Source organism: Arachis ipaensis, chromosome B03 (genome assembly GCF_000816755.2).
Source record: "Arachis ipaensis cultivar K30076 chromosome B03, Araip1.1, whole genome shotgun sequence".
NCBI lineage: Eukaryota > Viridiplantae > Streptophyta > Magnoliopsida > Fabales > Fabaceae > Arachis > Arachis ipaensis.
In genome coordinates, this window is record NC_029787.2 from 1,531,039 (window position 1) to 1,551,291 (window position 20,253).

Genomic DNA, 20,253 nt, shown 5'->3' on the forward strand with positions numbered 1-20,253 from the left:
TCGGGACAGAGTCACGAGTAAGCAGCTATATGTGGTTCATATCCCAACTTCGTCTCAGGTAGCAGACATCTTGACGAAGCCCCTGTCCTTAATTAGCTTTGAACACTTCCGAGACAAACTGCATGTGTCTTCAAGAACCCACTTAGTTTGCGGGGGGCTATAGGAATATCTCCTAGTCGTTGAGAGAAAGAGAGTTCTGTAACGGATATATTTGGAGTTTGTTTTGAGTTTATTAGTATGTGTGCATGACTTGCATGCCTTGTGAGAGTATAAAAGATATAGTCTCTACACACATAATGTAATATACTAATTGTTCTATAATCAATTACTACCACTTTCATTGCAGTTTCTCTTTGTTCTCATTTGAGTCTATTACACCAACAACACCTGCTCTAGCTCACAAAATTTCAATCCAATCAAATGTGAGTATGTTGCTTTCCTAGCAAAACCATTTGGAGTTTTTACGGGAGTTTGTTAGTGAGAGTGCATGACTTGCATGCCTTGTGAGAGTATAAAAGATATAGTCTCTACACACATAATGTAATATACTAATTGTTCTATAATCAATTACTACCACTTTCATTGCAGTTTCTCTTTGTTCTCATTTGAGTCTATTACACCAACAACACCTGCTCTAGCTCACAAAATTTCAATCCAATCAAATGTGAGTATGTTGCTTTCCTAGCAAAACCCAAGATAATTTTAGGGGCCAACATTTTTTGTGAAAAAAATAAAGAGTTGGTTAATATTGATTGTTGATGAGATGATTGGATGTGGCCGCTAGTTATGTCTTCTATACTTAGGTGTGTTTGTCTCTGCTTTCAACTTCTTCTCTACATGTAATTCTCAACATATATATATGTATGTATGTACGAACGAGTTAAGTTAAAAAAAATATAATAAACTTAGGTTAATCAAGTGGTCAGTTTAGTTTGAATTTTACTTTGTGTATGCAGTAGTCTATTAACAAAGTTATTAAATAATTTAATAAATTTGACTAAATTATTATATAATGACTCTTAATTATCAACATCATATAAAATTACCTGCACCTAAATTTTTACCCAATAATAATTAACCCATGTATGCACGTATGTATGGATGTACGTATTTAACTACAATAAAATAATTTAAGAAGAATAAATATACAAAAAAAAACTTACAAATACAATTAAAATTCTAGGGGATGCAACTTGCAACCTTATATTGGTGCTTACGATTGTTTCAAATATATTATTGTGCGCTGATGTTTTCATATGAGAATATGATACAAATTTTGTGGAACAAATATCATCAAATATGGACAATTTATAGATGGGGTTCTAGTTATAGAACATATATATCACGCCAACATACAAAACATATTGGATAATAAAATCTAAGAAAGAATAAATAAAAATCTATATATTTGTATCTTAGTATTGTTGTTGGATCCATAATATTAGGAGAAAATGACAAATAGGTCTTGACCTTTTTTTTCGTAAACATTTTTGTTCTTAATTATTGAAAAATATTTTTAAGTCTCTAATGTCCTTAAAAGTTGGACGGATCAGTCCTTCCGTCCAAATGCCTCCGTCAAACCCAACAGAAAAGTCTGACGTCCCGTAATGCTTGTCACGCGTGTCGCCATGAATTCAGCAAATTTTCATTTCTTCATGAATTCTCTACTTTGCATGTTTTTTTTCATTTCTTTCAAGCCATTCTTGCCTTCAAAACTTTAAATCACTCAAACAAACATATCAAGGCATCGAATGAGAGAAAAGTAAATTAAATTTAGCAATTTAATAGCTTAAAAAGCATGTTTTCAATCTTTAAGCACACTTGCTATCAAGCCATTTTTGCCTTCAAAACTTTAAATCACTCAAACAAATATACCAAAGCATCGAATGGGAGAAAAATAAACTTTTGTGAATTTCTCCTAAGTGTGCTTAATGATTGAAAACATGCTTTCTAGGCTATTAAATTGCTAAATTTAATTTATTTTTTTTCCATTCGATGTATTGATATGTTTGTTTGAGTTATTTAAAATTTTGAAAGTAAGAATGACTTGAAAGAAATGAAAAAAAAAACATGCAAAGTGGAGAATTCAAGAAGAAATGAGGATTTGCTGAATTCATAGCGACGCGTACGTGTGAGAGGGAAGTCTGTCAGGCAACGCGTACGCGTGACCCACGTGTTTGCGTGACAAACATTACGGGAGCCACGTCAGACTTTTTCGTTGGGTCTGACGGAGGCATTTGGACGGAGGGACTGATCCGTCCAACTTTTAAGGACATCAGAGACTTAAAAGTATTTTTTAATGGTCAAAAACGAAAATATCCACAGAAAAAAGAGTCAGAAACTTATTTGTCCTTTTTTCTAATATTAATATGTATTTAACATGACTATCATAGAATGTGCTCTCTATTCAAGGGGAGGTTCTAATCCCCACTAGACGGCATCCACAATGTTAATGTTTTTTTTTTTGGTATGAATACAACAACAACAAAGCCTTGTCCCACTAAGTGGGGTTGGCTACATGAATCAAACGACGCCATTGTGCTCTGTCATGTATCATGTCTACAGAGAGACCGTTTACATGTAGATCTCGTTTGACCACCTCATGGATGGTCTTCTTAGGTCTTCCTCTGCCTTTCGCCCTTTATCCATCTTCCATCTCATCCACCCTCCTGACTGGATGTTCTATCGGTCTTCTTCTCACATGTCCAAACCACCTGAGACGCGATTCAACAATCTTTTCCACAATGGGTGCTACTCCAACTCTCTCCCTTATATCTTCATTCCTTATTTTATCCAATCGCGTATGACCACTCATCCATCTCAACATCTTCATCTCTGCCACACTCAGCTTATGTTCGTGCTCCCCTTTAGCCGCCCAACACTCCGTACCATACAGCATAGTCGGTCTTATAACGGTGCGATAGAATTTACCTTTAAGTTTTAAATGCACTTTTTTGTCGCATATAAAACCAGATGCACTCTGCCATTTTAACCAACCTGCTTGGATCCTATGATTTACATCCTGTTCAATCTCTCCATTATCCTGTATGATGCACCCAAGATACTTAAAACTTTTAACTTTTCGTAGGATGTTTTCTCCAATCTTCACCTCTATATTGGGGTTTTCCCTTCTCAGACTGAACTTACATTCCATATATTCCGTCTTGCTACGGCTTATGCGCAGACCATACACTTCTAGAGCTTCTCTCCATAACTCCAACTTCTTATTTAAATCTTCCCTTGACTCTCCCATAAGGACGATATCATCGGCAAAAAGCATGCACCATGGCACAGGCTCTTGGATGTGCTCTGTGAGTACTTCCACGACTAATGTGAAAAGGTATGGACTTAAGGATGATCCCTGGTGTAAACCTATACCAATAGGAAATTCCTCTGTCACACCACCTTGAGTCTTCACACTAGTTGTGGCCCCATCATACATGTCTTTAATTGCCCGAATATATACGATCCTTACTCTCCTCTTTTCTAAAACCTTCCATAAAACCTCCCTTGGTACCCTATCATACGCTTTTTCCAAATCAATAAACACCATATGTAGATCCCTTTTATTACTACGATACCTCTCCATCATCCTTCTTAATAGGTATATCGCTTCAGTGGTAGATCTGCCCGGCATAAATCCAAATTGGTTCTCTGTTACTTGTGTCTCTTTTCTCAACCTCCGTTCTATTACCCTTTCCCATAACTTCATAGTATGACTCATAAGCTTAATCCCTCTATAGTTTTCGCAACTTTGTATATCCCCCTTATTCTTGTAGATAGGTACCAATGTGCTCTTTCTCCACTCATCAGGCATCTTCTTTGACCTTAAAATCTCATTAAAAAGCTTGGTTAACCAGTTGATGCCTTTTTCTCCAAGACCCTTCCAAACCTCAATCGGGATATTATCAAGTCCTACTGCACTGCCATTTTTCATCTGCTTTAGAGCCTCTTTTACCTCGAAGTCTCGAATCCTTCGATAGTAGTCAAAGTTTTGATCTTCTTCCCTTGTGCATAATCGACCAAGGCTCGGAAGAGTCTTCTGTCCCTCATTAAATAACTCGTAGAAGTAGCTCTTCCACCTTTCATTAATCTTCTCCTCTTGAGCCAACACCTCTCCATCCTTATCCTTTATGCACTTAACCTGATTCAAATCTCTCGTTCTTCTTTCTCGGCTCTTTGCGATTCTATATATACATTTTTCTCCTTCTTTCGTGCTCAAAGACTGGTAGAGACCCTCATATGCTCTTGTTCTTGCTTCACTTACAGTAACTTTTGTCTCTTTCTTAGCCGCCTTATATTTTTTCCAGTTATCTGCATTGCGGCATAAAGACCACTCTTTAAAGCATTCCCTTTTTATCTTTATCTTTTCTTGTATACTCACATTCTACCACCAGGACTCCTTGTCTCTTGGTCCTATTCCTTTAGATTCACCAAAACTTTCTTTTGCTGTTCTTCTAATAACTTCTGCCATCTCCCTCCACATCTCTTCCGCGCTTCCATTCCCATCCCACTTTGCCTCTTCTCCTACCCGTCTTAGGAAGCTTCATTGTTCCTCACCTTTCATCCGCCACCACCTCGTCCTTGGGTTCTTCGTATGATGTCTTTTCCTCAACTTTTTCTCAACGCGAAAATCCATGACGAGCACCCTATGTTGTGTTGTCAAACTCTCTCCCGGGATAATTTTACAGTTAATACAAAATTTTCGGTCGACTCTTCTCAACAAGAAGAAGTCGATTTGAGAGCTTGTCATGCCACTTTTTGGGTATGAATCCACTATGTTAATATGTTATGAACGACTAAGATGTTTTGTGCAGCTATGATGTCACCAGCTACTCTTTCTTCCTTTTTTGGACCTAATATTGAAACTATCATATATGACTTTAGTACGTCTTAAATTTTATTTTGGGCCCATACAATCCAAAATAAAACTTATTGACATGAGTCCAAAATTCTTTTAGGTCCTTACAATTTCTTTCTAAATTAGGTTCTCTACAACCCAGTAAAGTGAAAAAAACCCGGCAATGTTAAAATAATGTTTTTGTTTATGATCTAACATGAAGAAGTCTCTATCAGCATCATTAAAAATCAGAAATTTCCAAACCAATTTAGCATAAAGGCAATGATCTAAACAATAAATGAATGACGAAGTCAACAAATAAATTATGTTTTTAAAAATGTACCAAATTCTGCAAATGTCTAAGTATATCCTCCTAAATCCTAATCAAACTCGGGAATTATAATAAACTTGTGCTAGATATTGCTAAGATGACCCTTTAACATGCTTAAGGGACACTAAAATTAACAACTTGAATAGTAAATTCATTCCTTGACTTGTAATGTATGGCGTTACTCGAATATCAAGTTTCAATCTAATATTTTAACTTGGATAAGATAGGTATGGCCTTAATGTATATATACAAGCAATTGAACTCTTCTAAAGTGCATTCCATTGAGATCACCAATTTCACTCACTTTCATTCACGGCTATGGCATCACAATGGGTTGTGGTAGCATCATTCCTTCTTTGTTGCTTAGCACAAACTTGTTATGGTGGTGTTCTATTCTCATCCTTACAAAGAACCATTGTTGTCACCGCTTCCCCCAAGGAGGTACAAGGTAATGAAATGAAAACCTTTATCTTACTTCCAAATTTCTCCGTCAAAAAAAAGTTTTGCTCCTAGTATTGGTCACATAGTTTTTTCACGGTGACTACTCACATGAAGATATCTTCATGTAAAGATAATAGTTAGAAATGGTTAGATGATTTGGTTAAACTGTTTAATATAATACATATCAACACCTTAGCTATCATCGCTGTCCGAAGACATCTTCACATGAGTAGTCATATTTTTTTTTGTTCATGTACTAATTTCTATACCATTTTGCAGTTGAATACTGAATTTTTCTATTCAGTTCTTACCTTTTTTTTCTTTTCAAGACTCAAAATCAAGATGTTATTTAAGAGAACTATGTGTTGAATGAATCACTTCATTTAACCAGACATTTGTTGTTTAGTTAAGGGGTTTAGTCCTGATAACATGTTTACCACTTTCCTTTTCTTTCTAGCTATACTAAGAACACCTTGGAACAAAGTAAATATAATGAAAACCATAATGGAACTTAAATTCAGCAATTTTTTTTTTCTTGTTCAAAAATGCTAAATTCTACTTGAATTGGTTGTACCAAAATAATGCAGTTCTTAATGCCGGAGTGGACAAAATCACTGTAACATGGGCTCTTAACAAGACCGAACCATATGGAATAGACTCCACCTACAAGACCATCAAGGTGAAGCTATGCTATGCGCTGGTTAGCCAACATGACCGCCCGTGGAGAAAGACGGAGGATAATCTCTCCAGGGACAAGACATGCCAGCATAAGATTGTTTGGAAGCCCTACGATGCCTCCAACAAGACAACGCAAAGCTTTGAGTGGACCATTGGGCGTGACGTCCCCACGGCCACTTACTTCATACGCGCCTACGCGTATGATCAAAACAACATGGAAGTGGCATATGGTCAAACCACGAACGAGAAGAGTACCAATTTGTTTGAGATAAATGGAGTCACTGGAAAACATACCTCACTTGACATATCCTCTGTTTGCTTTAGTGTTTTCTCTGTGGTGGCACTTTCTGTGTTCTTCTATATTGAGAAGAGAAAAGGAAAGGTTGCTTCTTCTATAGAGCAAAAGTGATTACGTGATATGCAAGTAATCCAAAGCATGCTGTTATACTTATAGATGCTACGTATTTGGTCTGCAGTTAGAGAAATGCTTCGCAGAAGAGAGTGCATAGCTTAATTCATTGTCTTAGCTTACAGGGACAACATATGATAAGTTATAAATAATCACAAGTGGCCCTGTTTTTATCCTCTTAAACATCTGAGGCACTTTTAAGAGGATGAATATTTGTTAACATATTAAACAGAGGAAGATAGGGAAGAACCATGCAAATCTAAACAAGGTCTACAATTTGAGGTAATTCAGAATCTATAATAAAAGCCGGGTCATTTGGTCACTATTCCATGCAAAATGTGAATGCAATGTATCTCAAGCAAAAGTGTGCAATAGTTTTACAACAGCAATTACATTTCAAAGGTAAATAATGTCTAAGGTAACCTTCAATCATGCTTACTGCTTGTGCAGGTTGCATCCTTGCCTCTGAAAAAACAAACCATGGCGGGGTCACCTTCTTTCAATAGAAAATTCCCTGTGGGAAGGACTCAAACAAGATCACTCTATAAATCAGCACTAAACTACTATTATTCTTCTTAACATCAATACATTGTCTTTACAAATCCCCATCAGGATTAAAATTGCATGTCTATACTTTCAATTCTGTCGATTCCAACAAGTGATATTTGGTCATCATAGACATCGACATTTCCATATGCGTTCCTGCCAGGAGGACATTCTAGAGCAGCTTCAAAAACTCGATGATGGACCCCGTGAGAGTCAATGGAATACCCATCTCTGTGATTATGTCCTCCAAGACAAACCTTCACACAATTGTACCTGTGTATCACATCCATCACTTCATCGTAATTCCACAACAATGCCTCATACTCCGTCGCACCAGGATCCAGAGGCACATGGCAACATATCACCACCTTCTGTTTCAATTTCATTGCATCCTGAAGAACCCTGTCCAACCATTCCATTTGTTCCTTTCCAATGCCTCCATTGAACATAAGGAACCTTCTTTCAAGGCCCACCAACCCTCTTGGACTGTTCTTATCTTTATTCGGATTCCTCTCCCTCAGAAACTTCAAGGCCTCCAATGTTCTTGGATGGTCTTTAGGCCAACCAACGGCACTGATGTCAAAGGCATCCAGAACTACAAATCTATATTCTGGTACTGGCGAGAAATCATAGTAAGCACATCCATCATCAATACTTTGGATCTCCAATATTGGAAGTAACTTGCTGCGAGGAAGATTGTACAGGCAGTGATTGCCAATCATATGATATACGGGTCCCCTGAACCTCGCAAATTCATCGACAACCTTCTTTACAGCATTTAGAGACTGATCTTTTGGACAATTCCCATCAACTATATCTCCAAAGTTCATCACAAACTTATGCTTCTGAAGAGCATTCCATTCTTTAACTGCTCTCTGCAAAACAAGAATACTATGCCTATAATACCGCGGAACCCCATGGAACGAGCGACCATCGGGGATGTCAGCATACTGGACATCGGAAATCAATCCAAAAGAAAATAGAGGTTGTCTCCCTTGCACTGTGGCTAGTCCACTAGGAGATCCCATGGTAGACCTCTCTGCAAGCTCCTATTATGCATACAACAAGAACAAAGCCATTCCAATTTTCAGAACCATGGTCTTCATTACTAATGCTTAAAATTTACCCTCCAAATTCAAGATGAAGCTTCCCGAGCTAAAAATAGAACATAAACTAACACAGAATACAGTTCTAATTAACGATTTTAGCTCAATTGTCCCTAAATTATCGTAAAACTAGAACAGGGTTCCGTTTTTTTCTACTGAAATGAGGCAGCTACAGAAGAATATTGCAAATAAGATTTTAAATATAGAAATTAGAAAGAGAGGAATGAAGAATTGGAACTTACACGAAGAAGATGAACGCATGAATTGGATTTCGTTTCGTCAGGGTTTGGATTTTGGAATTCGGGAGAATCACGTGATTCTTCTTTTGTTACTGAGTTCTGAGTTGCGAGTTGTGACTAGTTCTTTCTCTTTCTCTCGACTCACTTTGCATCAATTATTGAGCGCCACTTGTTTTAGTTTAGTTTTGGTTCACATTTGTTCATAGAAGTATTATCGGTACATAAAAAATCAAAATAATTTATAATACGAATTCATGAATGTTTAATTTTCATTTCTTATAAAACAATAAGAGTAAATCAAAATTTAAAAAAGAAAGGATCTTGCTAGGGAGACAATGGATTATTTGTACAATGGGCTATTGAGTTCAAAATGAACATCTCTCATACTATCTAGAATAACCATCCGAGTACTAGCAATAATAAAAGCTTAAACTGATTTTGGGATTCACCAAGGCTCGAACTCTTGATCTTTCGAATTTAGCGCTCTAATACCATGCATGATATCATTCATCCCAAAAGCTTCAACTGATGAGAAAAGGTAACATTAATAATTATATTTCTAATACTCTCTAAACTTCCATTGTATTGTATAAATATTCCATTGGCTCCTCATACTTACCCAAAAAGAAAACGCTCACACACAAAAGCAGAGGAATGGGAAAGCGCGAATGAAACGAGTCCTGCTGGACTCTGCTTTGGAGCAAAGGAACAAAACAAGTGAACAAACGAAAAACAGAGCGTCTCTGTTTCCTTCACACACCAATCAATTCATCATATCATAATTCATAAACTATCACACACGCTACCAACGCGATTCTTCTTCCCAAACCATAATAAAGACTTCAAAATTCAATTCACATGCAAATTACAAAATTCCTAATTTACCCCCATTCATTCACCAACGCTTCTCGTAGATTCCGATGGCGTTGAGAACCGCTGGCAGAAAACTCTCCTTCGATGTTCTCCGCCACCGTGACGACGACGACGACGCTGCTGTTCCGATCAACAGAGCAGAATCAGACCCGATGCAAACGACGACGACGCAGAAGAGCCGCAAGCAGAGAAGGAATAAGAAGAAGAAGGACCAGAAGCTTCTAGAATCTTCTTTTGTAAAGGGTGCTGATCCGTGTTCCTTCGTTGAGGATTCCAGAACTCTTAATTCGGATTCCGTTACATCCGATCCGCATTTTCCGCTTCAGAATGGAAGCGCTTGCAACGGATTCGAGCTCGAGCTCGTGGCTCGGAAGTTTTACTCCACCGGTAGCGTAACGTTGGTGGAGGAAGAGGAGAGTGCGGCGAGCGTTTGTACTGGTCCGGCGACGGGGTTTAATTTTGGTGAACTGAGGCAGAGAGCTGTGAACAGTGGTAGCTCTGAGGATTTAGCGAATTCAGCTGCTGTGGCGGTTGACGGCGGAGGGAAGGATGATGGTGGTGCGAAGGCGAGTCCGACTGAGAAGCCAAAGCTGACGAATGAGAATGATCGGAACGGTGGTGTTGCTAAGTTGGAGACTGTGGAATCGTTGGATTGGAGGCATGTCATGGTAGAAGATCCGAATTGTGAGTGAGATTGTTGCTTGATCTTCTGCATGCATTGTCGCATCTGTTATATTTCATGATATGGATTGAATTTTCAATTTGAAGGAAATGAGGACCATGAAAATTGTATTTTCAATGAAACAGGGTTTAAAAAACTTTTGCATGCATGATTATAATATGAGGTGTTAAGCAGACAAAAAATGGAAAATACTAGATGACAAATTTCATGCAGTTTCAATTATGGTGGAGCTCAAACTGAATCCAAACCAATGTATAATATTACATGTCTGAATCAATTTCGTTTGTGATTTTTGTTACAATACAACTAAACTTTGCATTGGCTTCCAAAGGGTACATACAGTTGATCGATGGAATGGCTAATGCAGTGCCATTTGAGCGTTGACTGATATCTGTATATGAGAGTAAATTATTTTGACATTGATAAATATTTTTATGTCTGTTCTATTATTATACTTTAGCTGGTTATTTATGTATTGAAACTAATCTGGCAGTCCGTGTGACAGTTCTTAATGTGAAGCAATATTTGCTTTCCTTTGCTGAATACTGTGTCTTCTCTTTGGCTTAATTAATAACATGTGGTGATATTTTGTTTAAAACTGTTTTATTTTGTTAAGTCAGATGTATTTTTGGTGGATAAATCTCCTCTATCGTACTTCTTGGAAGAAATGCACAACGGAAATTCTTTACGGAGTACAACAACACTTGGAAATGAAAAAGAACGAGAGAGAGTCTATGACACTATCTTTCGCTTGCCATGGAGATGCGAATTGGTACACTTCCTTTTTCTCGATTGAAAATGGGAAGATAATTTGAAATGACTCTAGTTATAGTTTTGTGTTGTCGTTTATGGATATGTGTTCCTGGTTTAGCTGCCTATATTACCTTCACAATAGTTGGAATAAACTCAGAAGTTTCAGGGAAAAATGAAAAACATTAAACCTTCCCTTACCCTTGCTAACATATAGTAGCATATTCTACTAGTGCATTTTCTGTTGTGGCAACTCAAACACAGAATGTAATTGCAGCTTATTGATGTTGGCTGCTTTGTCTGCTTCGATTCATTTCTTTCATTATTAACTATCATGCCAACAAGAATCATGCTGACCGTTTGGAAGCTTCTAAAGACAAGGTTTGTCACCTTTACAAAATTTTCTTCCCTCAAAATTAAATGTTAGTTGGGCATGCATGTGGGATTTTAGGTTATAGAAAATTCAAAATTCTGCAGCATTTATTTCTTCAATTTGAGTTAGTGATTTAGGCAGTGTCCATCTGTTACAATCATCTTTTTTTGGATAGAATCCATCCTATTACAATCTTACTAATGCCTTTAAATATCTGTAGATCTTTGAATGATGAGTACGAAATGAATGTGTGAACCGTGTCATCCTAGATTAAGCAGTTGGTCCAAATCCAGTTAGACAGTGGATATGGTATTGGCCCTGAATTTTTGAACTTTATCTAGACTGTCTTAGTCGCTGACTCTTTCAGCTGAATATAAGACCAATCTCTGTTACTACAAAATCAACTTGTTCTTGTACTTTGATTAGTATCCTCTTGTTCATCCCAATTCTTGTGTTCAGTTTAAAACATGTTATAGTCCATCAATTTTAGTATTATAATTTGACCTTATCATGCTTGTGGCAGGCAGTTCAAGAGGTTGTCTGCTGTGGAATTATCAGATTTTGGCTGCTTTCTTATTATGAGTTGTGGAGTCATTCTTCTGCAGCAGACAGGTCTTCTGATTCTCTGCTCCTATGATCATATGTTATATCATTAATTTTTGTGTTGATCAGCTATAATGCTATATACTGAATTTGTTCTATTCATCCTTAAAATCATGCTGCCTCAGATATCAGCTTAATATATCATATGATCCGTGGTCAAGGAACAATCAAATTATATGTGGTCTACAATGTTTTAGAGGTGAGCATTTTCGTAATACATAAATCTCAGTTATAGGGAATAGGTAGTTCTCCATATGTCGATCCATATTGTCAATTTTCAATCAAGATGAATGTTCATGTGAGAAAGATCTTGGCTTGACAATGGAAGGGAACTAATTCAAGTCAGAAATCAGTGACAATATGCTATGCTATCTCTATGTTTTTATTTTTCATAAACACAAATTTGAGTGGCAGTATTCCTGCTCTTTCCAAAGAAGTACATACACCATTGTTTGTAGCAAACCTGAATTAGTGACAATTGGCAGGAAGCTCAAAATTTATATGCAAGAAGGGATGTGGAAAAATAATAGTGTTGCCTCGGCTTAGGTCCAATTTGGGCTATGCAAATTGAAAATGTAACTAAAAAGAGCAGGATGTATGTTCTATAATGGAATACACGAGTAATAGTTATATAACATGGATCGGTGGCCTTTGGTCATTTAACCATCCAGTCAAAAGCTACTGGAATTATAATCAAATCTGCTACTGCTTTTTCTTTGTGTTGATTGATTAAATGCTGTAAATCAATGTGATTCACTTTGAAACTTACACTGGAAGTTTGTGACTGATCTTGCAGATTTTTGATAAATTATGTCAAAGTTTTAATGGGGATGTACTGCAAACGTTCTTTCATTCAGCTGAAGGACTTGCAAGTTGTCCACCAGAAAGTATGAGATTCTGGATATGGAGATTTATTGCCGATGAATCTTTAGCTATTGCTGCTTCAAATATCCTTCCTCTTTGGAATTACTTTTGTTTTCTCAGATTCTTCAAAAAAAAAAAAAAAAGGGAAAAATCACAGATCTTTTGTTAACTATGTTATTCTTTGTAAGCAAAAGTAAGAACCAGAGGTTGTTGGTTCCTTGACTAGTCTTACTTGTTCATTCTTTTATCTTATTAGCTCAGGCAATCACTCTATCAACCTGTATAGTTGCTCACAACCAAAAGTCATTATAAAACTTGCCTAATGTTTTGTTTCAAGAAATTATATTAAAACAGTACTTTATTCTTTTGTTTATCTTTTGTTTTTCAATTTTAAAATTACCTTTCTATAATGCAATGCTGGATTTGTTTTAAATAAGTATTTTAAATATTTTATTTACGAAAATAGGTAAGTTGAATATAATTTACCTTTTTTGTCATATTACTTATTTTGTTTACCGTATAAACGATTTGAGATAAAACACATACCCTTATGAACGTAGACACAGAGCATATAAATCAGATATGTTGATAATCAAATCGTTTGTTCTGTAAATGAGATATGTTTAAATGAGGCTTATATATAATTCGTTTACAGTGTTGAAATATTTGATTGGTTTTATTCTAATATGTATGATTAGAATAGTTGTTGTATTAGGAACATAATTTTAATTAGGGTTAAGTATGATTTTGGTCTCTAATGTAGGGGCTGAAATTTTTTTTCGTCCCTCGCCTTTTTTTTGCTCCAAAATGGTCCCCAAAGTTTCAATTTGTTTTAAAACGTCCTTCGAACCAAAATGTCCCTATCCCTTCTTCCCCAAATTTATGCAAACCACCACCACCACCACCACCACCCCCCCCCCCCCCAAAACAAAAAAAAAAAAAAAAAAAAAAAAAAGGGAAAAATCACAGATGTTTTGTTAACTATCTTATTCTTTGTAAGCAAAAGTAAGAAACAGAGGTTGTTGGTTCCTTGACTAGTCTTACTTGTTCATTCTTTTATCTTATTAGCTCAGGCAATCACTCTATCAACCTGTATAGTTGCTCACAATAATGCATTGTTCGCTTTGCTGGTATCAAATAATTTTGCTGAGATAAAAAGCAATGTGTTTAAGCGGTACAGCAGGGATAATGTACACAGTTTGGTTTACTTTGGTAAGTTATTGTGCCTACTAGAGTTTCTTTTCCCTTGATTTCTGCTTATTTGGTATATTGATGATTAGTTCCTATGCTAAGTAGAAAATTATGCAAACAGTTTTACAATATGATGAATAAAACTCACTTTTTAAGCAAAATAAAAGTTAGTTCTGGTGTTGAAGTCCATGATTACCCTTTGATTTAAATTCTAATTTTGTTAGGACTTAATGGGTCAAGTTGGTCAAACACTAATGAATATTTTATGTATGGGTTTTGAACCTTTAATGAAATATGATATGAATGTGATAAGGGTATTATGGGGAATTAGGAGGTAATTAGTTAGTGAGTGAGAATTATGGGAATATGAGTATAAATAAGGGACTACGAATATTTTAACAATAGAAATCTAGAAATGGTGTATGATGTATTGTGTTGATTGTCAGAATCTGAAATTCCTTATCCTTCGAGACTTGAGTCCTAGGAGATAGACTCCACAATAAACCAAGGTTCATTCACTGAATTCTATTCTTCACTTGTGTATTAAAATAGTGATAGTCCCTTATTTATACCCATAGTCCTATAACTCCCACTCACTAAATAACTACCTCCTAATTCCCCATAATACCCTTATCACATTCGTATCAAAATAATTTTTGCAAGAATGGCAATAACAAAAACGTTGTGTATAGTAATAGACTGAAAGCATTTCAAATATTAACTGTTTATATTTGACTAGGATTCGTTCTGGATTTGAAATTCACACTATGACCATTTTTTCTCTTTAGATTTCATATTTATTTTGCTGATCTTCTCTTTTCCCTTTTACTTGTGGTGATGAGCAGATTCTATAGAGAGATTCCATATTTCGGCATTTATCTTATTTGTTTTGGCTCAAAATATTCTGGAGGCAGAGGGTCCCTGGTTTGAGAGTTTTCTTAGTGTAAGCTTTCAAAGTATTTTAGCTCATGATATTTATTAAGTTCGTCATATGGGAATCAGTTTTCTTTCTTGACAGAGACTTGCTCCTAACACATTTTGGATGGTGCAGAATGTTCTATTGGTTTATGTATGTGAAATGATCATTGATATCATCAAGCATTCATTCATTGCTAAATTCAATGACATCAAACCCACTACATACTCTGAGTTCCTTGAAGACCTCTGTAAACAGGTATTTTCATCTGATTTTATGTGCATATCATCCATGTACTCTTATTGGTTGTTTATTCTGATTAAAAAGGTATTAAACAGCTGGCTGTGCATAGTTAATTTGCATATGTTTCAAATCCCTCATTGGGTGGAGAATTTGAGTGGCTTTATGAGCAATAATACACTGAAAGTACCACAGCCTTCCATAATTCAATTTCCAAATTCCTTTTGTGATTTTCTGTTGTAATATGTTTTCCTTTACTGTGATATTGAATCCAATATGGTTTTATATGCCTTTGTATCCTTTCTAGCAATATGGTTTAATCTCTCTAAATAACTTGGTCATTTTTCTTCTCAATTGATTTTGTCACTTTGATTTCTTTTATTATTGTTTCTTTGATTTATAATTTAATTCCGGTGAGTTCAGTTTATAAGTGGACACGTTTACCATATTTTACCAAAAGTAATAAAAGAAAAAGAAAATGAGAATACTTTTACCATGTGGAAGGTTTTTTTTATATAAATAGGCATTTGCATATGGTGTTTCCTGTTGGAAAGCAAGAATATGCTATTTAGTTGAGACTTGAGAAAGCCAACTATTACTGCATAAAGAATGATGTATAATTCTGCAACTTTAAGTCGGTTTACACTTTGTTTGACAATGACATTGCTTTAGCTGATTCTATGATGGAACTTTCCCTAAGAATACAAGCCTGACACTTGACTCTTTTTCTTATCTGTAGACTTTAAATATGCAAACTGAGGGTGTGAAGAAAAACCTTACTTTTGTCCCCCTTGCTCCAGCATCTGTGGTAATCATAAATGTTTTAAATGCTGCATTTCTTATCTGCTAATTTGCTATTTGTTGCTAATTTAATGTCTATGTACTTCTTTATTGCTTGTTCTCAGGTTATTCGAGTGCTGACTCCAGTTTTTTCTGTAAACATTCCTCCCAATCCCCTTCCATGGAGGCTTTTCTGGATTCTGCTTTTTACAGCAATAACTTATGTTATGCTTACAAGCCTTAAGGTCCTTGTTGGCTTGGGCCTGCAGAAACACGCCACTTGGTATGTTAACCGGAGGAGGAAGCACCATCTTCATGCAGATTAGGTTAAAAGGGAAAAAGTTTGTGTCTCAAGTCAAGGTGCTTCGCCATGAAGGCCTCCATGCATGTGCCCGCCGATCATCTATGAGATGACCACAGGGAGATGATTTGAGAAGTCAATTCTCAAATCATCATTGATAACTAGCACATACAGGAGAAAATTCTTGTTCAATCTCTTGGTTTTTCGAACTTAAGACGAGCCTATGAATGGTTTCACCTTGCAATTTTGATACCAGGATGAGGCATAGTTTGATGAATACAGAATAACGATACAAGGTTGTAGTATAGGCTGCATGATCCCATCCCTTTAACCTGCAGCAGAGTTTCTATAGTTCTATACCCCTCCAATTCATACATTGCCATATTGGACCATACCAATTGCCTTCAAAGAAAATTTAGTTTCACACTTCTTATTTTGGCCTCTTTCCATATGCCAGATATACACAAATTCACAGAAGCAACATACATGCAGTGCTATTCGTTCTTATAAAATGTAAAAATTTCTACTTTAATTATGCTTACTATAGGCGCAATGTCAAAATCCCCAGGTGGGTTCATAAGAAGTCAGAGTTTTTGTACTTCCTGCATCTAGTGTGGTGAATTGGTGATAGTAATGTTTACCATGGAAGTTGGCGTGGAAGATGCATTTAACTGATAGTGATCATGGTGTCCTTTTAGTTTTTGAAAGTGAAGTACTGAATTTCATTAAACAAAGCTTAAGGTACTAGGAGGCAATAGGATAACCTTAGTGGAGAAAGTTTATTACATGCAAATTTGAAACTTATCACAAATAAGAGAGAAACCAAGAATCTTACACATCAAGTAATCCTAAATAACAGAGTAGTATGGTATGGGTTGAACATGAAGTGGTACTTTTTTAGTGACAGTGAGCCCACAAAGTTCACTCATGTCTACGTCATGTAATAGTTGACCATTCTTATCACATAGCTTCCAATCAAACCAATATAGAAGATTAGCAAGAATATATTCAGTAGAAGTAAGTCCAAATGAAATTCCAGGACATCCCCTTCTTCCAGTACCAAATGGGAGGAACTGGAAATCTTGTCCTTTGAAATCAACTTGGTTATTTTCAAATCTCTCAGGAAGAAAATCTTCAGGATTTTCCCATAACTCAGGGTCCCTTTGAATTCCCCATACATTAAAAAATACCCTTGTTTTTGGAGGAATATCGTACCCTTTTACTTCCACACCTGATAATGTTTCTCGAGGAACTAAAAGAGGGAGAGGTGGATGTAATCTAAGACTTTCTTTGATCACACAATGCAAATAGTTCATTTGATTCACATCATTTTCTTCCACTTTTGACTTTCTCCCCACAACTCTTCTTACTTCTTCTTGGGCTTTCTTCATGACATTTGGGTTCTTGAGGAGCTCAGCAAAAGTCCATTCTAGAGTTGTTGAAGTAGTATCACTTCCTCCAACAAACATGTCCTGGAATCATAAAAATGAGTTAATAATAACAGGCATTTAGTTAAGAATATAAAAATGAATATTTGTGAATAGGTTATCAATAAAAAGTCCATTATAATTTTGAAATTCTTAATTTTTAATAAAATGAATTATTTATTTTTTAACAAATGTCTTAATGCAAAACCTAGTATAATATGCTCTACCATTAATCATGCAAGAAAAATTATTAGAAATCTTAACTCATCTATAAATATTTATTGGAAAAATGATTAGACTTTGTTAAGCATTCCTCCACAAATATTTATTTTTAGAGATGTTTAAATAGCATGACTCTTTTGTGTTCAAATTAATTGTTCATTTTGAAAATTCAATTTGGAAAACTAAACAATGTTGATTAATTTTTGTCTGCTAGTAACCTTATTCATAAAAGAGATAAATGATAAAGAGAATAAGTAAAAACAATAAAATATTTAAATAAGAGTAATTTTATATACTCATTTCGATGTATCTAAACTTAAGCTACTATTAGTTTATATACATAATTATAACTTTTTAACCAAAATTATTTATCAAAATAAATGATTGGATCAAACGCTTCTAAAATAAAAAATTACTAAAGTGAAAAAATAGGATTTAGTCCCACTCAAATCAATTTAGTAAAATTCACATAATAAAATAGATAAAGTATATTTTTTTATCTTTAAAGTTTGTCAAAAATCTTTAAAATATTTTTAATTTTATTTTGTTTTAATTTTATTCTAAAATTTTTTATTTATATCAAATATATTTCTGATAGCTGAATTTTCAAAAATTTAGGACTAATCCAGCAATAATACATGACAATTATCTCTGGTTTGCTTATATTAAAAATTGTTATTGAATTGGTCTTAATTTTTTTGAGAAATTAGTCGTTAGGAGTACATTTGATGCAATAAAAAAAATTTAGAACAAAATTAAAACAAAATAAAACTTAGACATATTTTTAAATTTTTAACAAACTTCAAAAATAAAAACTATATTTTACCCTAATAAAAATTATAAAATTAATTGGGACTAAATGTTCATTTTTATTTTATTAATCCCTTCCTTCTAAAAGATTTTTTTTTTCCAAAAAATTTATTTAAACTATGTCATTAAATGCTTTATGATGTTACTTCCTAGCTCTCATTTATATATGAACACATGTAGTTCTGACAATATACTTAAATGCATGCGCTGTATATTGGGTGGATGGAGATAAAATTCACATGGAGCCAACTAGAGAGGTATCGTCGAGATCCTTCCTTGAAAATAGTTTGTCTTGTTTGATCAAAATATTTGTTTTTGGATATTCTTCATCAAAAAGTATTTTTCACTTATATAATTTTAATAATTTGAGAAAAGGGAAAGCTTCATTTAGAGTAAAAAAGACTTTACACTGAAATATTTTAAATTTCAAATGTATTGAATATTTAGAAACTTAAGAAAACTCTTATGAAGTAAAACATAACGTTAAAGGATTATAATAAGACGCTAATCACTATATGCAAATAACAATATCCTTAACTAAATATTCTAAAGGCATTTAATTAAAAAAGATAAATAATTTAACTAAGGAAAAAAGGATATGAGAGAGAGAAACACAAACCGCTAGGATTGCTTTGATGGCTTCTCCAGTGAGCTGAAAATCAAGAACACTATCTTCTTGAACTTGAAGCAATATCTCAACAAAATCTTTTTTAATAGATAATGGTTCTTCATTATTTTTCTTCATCCTCTTATGTTCTTCAATCAACTCATCAAAACATGCCTCTAATCCAGCAAAGGTGGTCTTGAATTCAGGAATAAGCCCTCTAAGAACATCAACCCAACCCAAATTAGGGTAAAAATCACCAACACAAAAATCAGCAAAATGTTTCATCAATTTCCTTCCAAGATCTCCAAAGTTGTTGCTTCTTCCATCTTTTGGGGCATCATATTTTTGTCCAAGAACACATCTTGATACTATATTGTTCGATGCTGCAATCATCATCTCACTAAGATTGATCACACTCCCTACTTTACTTGTAGCGCAAGATTCGCGAATCGAGTTAACCAATTCGACTACCTCTTCTTGTCTAATGGATTGAAACGATTTTACTCTCTTGAGACTTAAAAGTTCAAGAACACAAATTTTTCTTTTCTGTCTCCATTCTTCGCTGTAGGGCGAAAACGCCACATCTTTGCATCTATATACAAAGATTTTCGCCGCTGTTACCTGAGGTCTGCTTGAGAAAATAATATCATGATTTTTGGTTATTTCTTTGGCCGTGTCGGCCGAAGAAATAACTAAGGTTGGAATTTGCCCTAATTGAAGGAACATGAGAGAGCCATACTTCTTTGAGAGCTCATGGAAGGAGCGGTGTGGCAATCTTCCTAGTTGATGAAGGTTTCCAATTAAGGGAAGCTTTGGTGGAGATGGTGGAAGATTATTGGATTTGTTTCTTCTTGTTCTTGTGAGTTTAAGCAAAAGAAAGATGCTAATGACGCCAATTGTTGATAAAAGGTAAAGAGTTGAGGACTTTTCATATGGCAATTGCTTTAGAACTGAGAATGAAGATGCCATTCTTCCTTCAAAGCTTTTCATAATTTGTTGCTATATATATATAAAGAGTTATTTT

At 35.1% G+C, this 20,253-nt stretch overlaps 4 protein-coding genes across 7 annotated transcripts; 2 read left to right on the plus strand and 2 right to left on the minus strand.

The window, feature by feature from the left end:
- LOC107629384 (high-affinity nitrate transporter 3.1) lies at nucleotides 5,390-7,022 on the plus strand. The gene is made up of 2 exons (XM_016332164.2): nucleotides 5,390-5,619; nucleotides 6,200-7,022. Exons 1-2 carry the CDS (start codon nucleotides 5,490-5,492, stop codon nucleotides 6,697-6,699), a joined length of 630 nt encoding a protein of 209 aa, XP_016187650.1. The 5' UTR covers nucleotides 5,390-5,489; the 3' UTR covers nucleotides 6,700-7,022.
- Nucleotides 7,025-8,788, minus strand: LOC107629382 (manganese-dependent ADP-ribose/CDP-alcohol diphosphatase). Of its 3 annotated transcripts, none has more exons than XM_016332162.2 (2): nucleotides 8,594-8,788; nucleotides 7,025-8,294 (listed from the first exon to the last, which is right to left on the minus strand). In XM_016332162.2, the coding sequence occupies exon 2, from the start codon at nucleotides 8,271-8,273 to the stop codon at nucleotides 7,314-7,316; it is 960 nt and encodes a 319-aa protein (XP_016187648.1). In that variant the 5' UTR covers nucleotides 8,274-8,294; nucleotides 8,594-8,788; the 3' UTR covers nucleotides 7,025-7,313. The 3 variants fall into 3 exon arrangements, with proteins under 3 accessions (XP_016187648.1, XP_020973349.1, XP_016187649.1); XM_021117690.1 differs by having other exon boundaries at nucleotides 7,025-8,400; nucleotides 8,594-8,768; XM_016332163.2 differs by having other exon boundaries at nucleotides 7,025-8,418; nucleotides 8,594-8,768.
- On the plus strand, nucleotides 9,233-16,743 carry LOC107629381 (protein POLLEN DEFECTIVE IN GUIDANCE 1). Of its 2 annotated transcripts, XM_016332161.2 has the most exons (11): nucleotides 9,234-10,147; nucleotides 10,766-10,917; nucleotides 11,173-11,276; nucleotides 11,792-11,880; nucleotides 11,997-12,070; nucleotides 12,668-12,818; nucleotides 13,780-13,947; nucleotides 14,772-14,869; nucleotides 14,978-15,100; nucleotides 15,822-15,890; nucleotides 15,988-16,743. In XM_016332161.2, exons 1-11 carry the CDS (start codon nucleotides 9,511-9,513, stop codon nucleotides 16,186-16,188), a joined length of 1,866 nt encoding a protein of 621 aa, XP_016187647.1. In that variant the 5' UTR covers nucleotides 9,234-9,510; the 3' UTR covers nucleotides 16,189-16,743. The 2 variants fall into 2 exon arrangements, with proteins under 2 accessions (XP_020973351.1, XP_016187647.1); XM_021117692.1 differs by lacking the exon at nucleotides 11,173-11,276 and having other exon boundaries at nucleotides 9,233-10,147; nucleotides 11,796-11,880.
- Nucleotides 16,906-20,222, minus strand: LOC107629380 (cytochrome P450 71A1). Its single transcript, XM_016332160.2, has 2 exons — nucleotides 19,242-20,222; nucleotides 16,906-17,635 (listed from the first exon to the last, which is right to left on the minus strand). The coding sequence occupies exons 1-2, from the start codon at nucleotides 20,217-20,219 to the stop codon at nucleotides 17,012-17,014; spliced, it is 1,602 nt and encodes a 533-aa protein (XP_016187646.2). The 5' UTR covers nucleotides 20,220-20,222; the 3' UTR covers nucleotides 16,906-17,011.